General features: G+C 43.1%; 1 protein-coding gene across 1 annotated transcript; it reads right to left on the bottom strand.

Moving 5' to 3' along the window:
* Positions 1–1,197, bottom strand: LOC147602855 (uncharacterized). Its single transcript, XM_086797207.1, has 7 exons — positions 1,098–1,197; positions 868–1,003; positions 711–782; positions 479–631; positions 309–377; positions 153–218; positions 1–58 (listed from the first exon to the last, which is right to left on the bottom strand). Exons 1-7 carry the CDS (start codon positions 1,195–1,197, stop codon positions 1–3), a joined length of 654 nt encoding a protein of 217 aa, XP_086653333.1.
* Positions 1,198–2,316: the final 1,119 nt, after the last annotated feature.

Genomic DNA, 2,316 nt, shown 5'->3' with positions numbered 1-2,316 from the left:
TTAGCAAGGTTTGTTGATAGGTGGGCCACCGCACAGATCCGAATTCCCAGGATAAAAACTGCAGCCAAAGTCATAGTTGTAAGTAGGATATAAATAATATGTGTGTGTGTGTGTGTGAGAGAGAGAGAGAGAGAGGCTCAGAGATTTGTAACCTGTCGAGGTTGTAGCGGCTGAAGGTTGTGGGCAAAAAACCGCTGAAGTCATTGCCGGAGACGTTGCTGGTCAGGCATAACGAGTACATATGTAACACATGGCTTAATCAAAGAAACATGCACACCTTGGAGAAAGTAGGATAACAAGGAGCTTACAAATTGACAAGGTCGATTATGCCTATGGTTGCAGCAATGGTTCCGTTAAGGCGGTTGTTGTGGAGGCGCCTGTGCAATGCGAAACCCCCATGCAGAGTCACATCGACGAGTGAAAACATACAGAGGCTCATGAGTGGGAGCATAGAAATGTAACCAGGAGGAGGTCTTACAGGAACTTGAGGTTGTGGGGTTGTTCAAAGTGGTCGAACTCCTGTGGAATGGGTCCCGTGAACTGGTTGTCGTAGAGATCTAAGGATCTCAGCGAGTGCAAGTTGCCAAGCTCAGAAGGGAGAGGCCCGCTCAGCTTGTTTTTGTACAGGTGACTGCAGTGCAGTCCTCGATGTCAACGAATTGGAGCAGAATGAGCATCATCCAGTAAATGAAGAATTAAAATCTACATACAGATCTTGCAATGCGTCCAGGGTCCCCAACTCCGGTGCCAACGTGCCCGAGATCCCCTCGTCGCCCAGATCTCTGCAAGTTAACAGAACAAATTATCTCAAATCAGACGACTCTCTACCTCCGAATTGCAACCACAGGGCGCGGGTGTCAAACGCACAGCCTAATCACGCGATTGTTGTCGTCGCAGGTCACGTGGAACCACGTGCACGGATCCACTAGGGTCGGGTCCCAGCTCGCCAGAACGTTGTCGGGATCATCTGTGATGCGAGCCTTGAACGCCGTCAGCGCGTCCACTGCACCATGCAAAATAACTACATTACATAACGGCAACGGCAATAGCTTATTATATGACAGCTTGCAGGTTTAGATGACTAGCCCTGCTATCACTGGAACTCGCCGAAGGGAGAACACTCGCAGACGAGAGCAGCAAATATAAAAGAACGGCGCAGGCGCAATTGGAAGTGGACGATTCTGCATTCGTAGCCATCTTCAGTTCTGTAGTGAAGACGAAGAGAGTTATCCCCTTTGTTTTATATGTGCTGCGGCGCGGAGTCGGCGGACGACTCGGAGTCGATTATTACAGTTTTTGATGGGTCTTTGAGTTTTTTATTTTTTGTTTTTATGCTTTTGCAATAAAAGGAACAAATAGATAAATTTATAGATAGCTTAGTAAGTATATGGTATTATGTAATTAATGAACCCAGCGTAGAGATAATTTATTAATTGTGAGATTAAGACTTTGTCAAGACCTCACTTAGAACTTGATTGTGAGGTGTGGATGGAAGAGAACAATCATGTACATATTATGTACCATTGTCACATAGAAACTGGTATCCCTACATGTGGAAAGCACATGCCACCATGGACAACACCCACAAAAAGTAGCAATCAAAATTACAATGGCTACAAAGCACATAGATTTAGTCTATTTTCTGGGTAGTTAGTTTGCTACATATGAGAAGGTTACCAAAAAACTTGTCCAACTTGAGTTTTTTTTGTGTAATTAACATAGCCTTTTTTGGGCAAGACTTCTCGTCCAACTTGAGCTTTTTTCATGTAATTACTATGGCCTACTTTAGGCGAAACAAGTAGCAATGAATAGGCCGAAGTTGTTATCACCATCCCATGTATACAAAATACTATTTGTTGCTCTTCATAGAAAGTTTGTTTTTTTTGTTTACAACACATCTCATAGCATGTATGCTGATCTCACATATGTTATGGGTCCATAGTCTTTAATTACGCTAGTATGACATAGGTGATGGGTGCACACTCTTAAGCCATACACGCCTAGAGTCTTATTCATAGTGCCCTTTCCTCTTAGAATTGAGGCTTTCAGTTTATAAGATGTAGGAACTTGTAGTGAAAGCAGTGAGAATGAATCAACAAGATAGCAAAAGCATAGAAAAATATTTCAACAGGAAAACTACCAAGTATATAACTTGAGAATGGGAATGATTCTAGAGAGCTGAAAGGGCCCTCACACATATAATGGCATGTCAAGAGATGTTAACCATGATGACAAGATCGAGGGTTATAAAGAGCGTTCTCTTGATTTTACCAAAAAAAAAGGGAGAACCTTGCATATGTCTCGATTTGCTTTAGG

Source organism: Cibotium barometz, chromosome 65 (genome assembly GCF_041138505.1).
Source record: "Cibotium barometz isolate CiBa-2024 chromosome 65, ASM4113850v1, whole genome shotgun sequence".
NCBI classification, from domain to species: domain Eukaryota; kingdom Viridiplantae; phylum Streptophyta; class Polypodiopsida; order Cyatheales; family Cibotiaceae; genus Cibotium; species Cibotium barometz.
The sequence above is the reverse complement of the archived record's forward strand: the minus strand, read 5'-3'. Positions and strand labels throughout refer to the sequence as shown.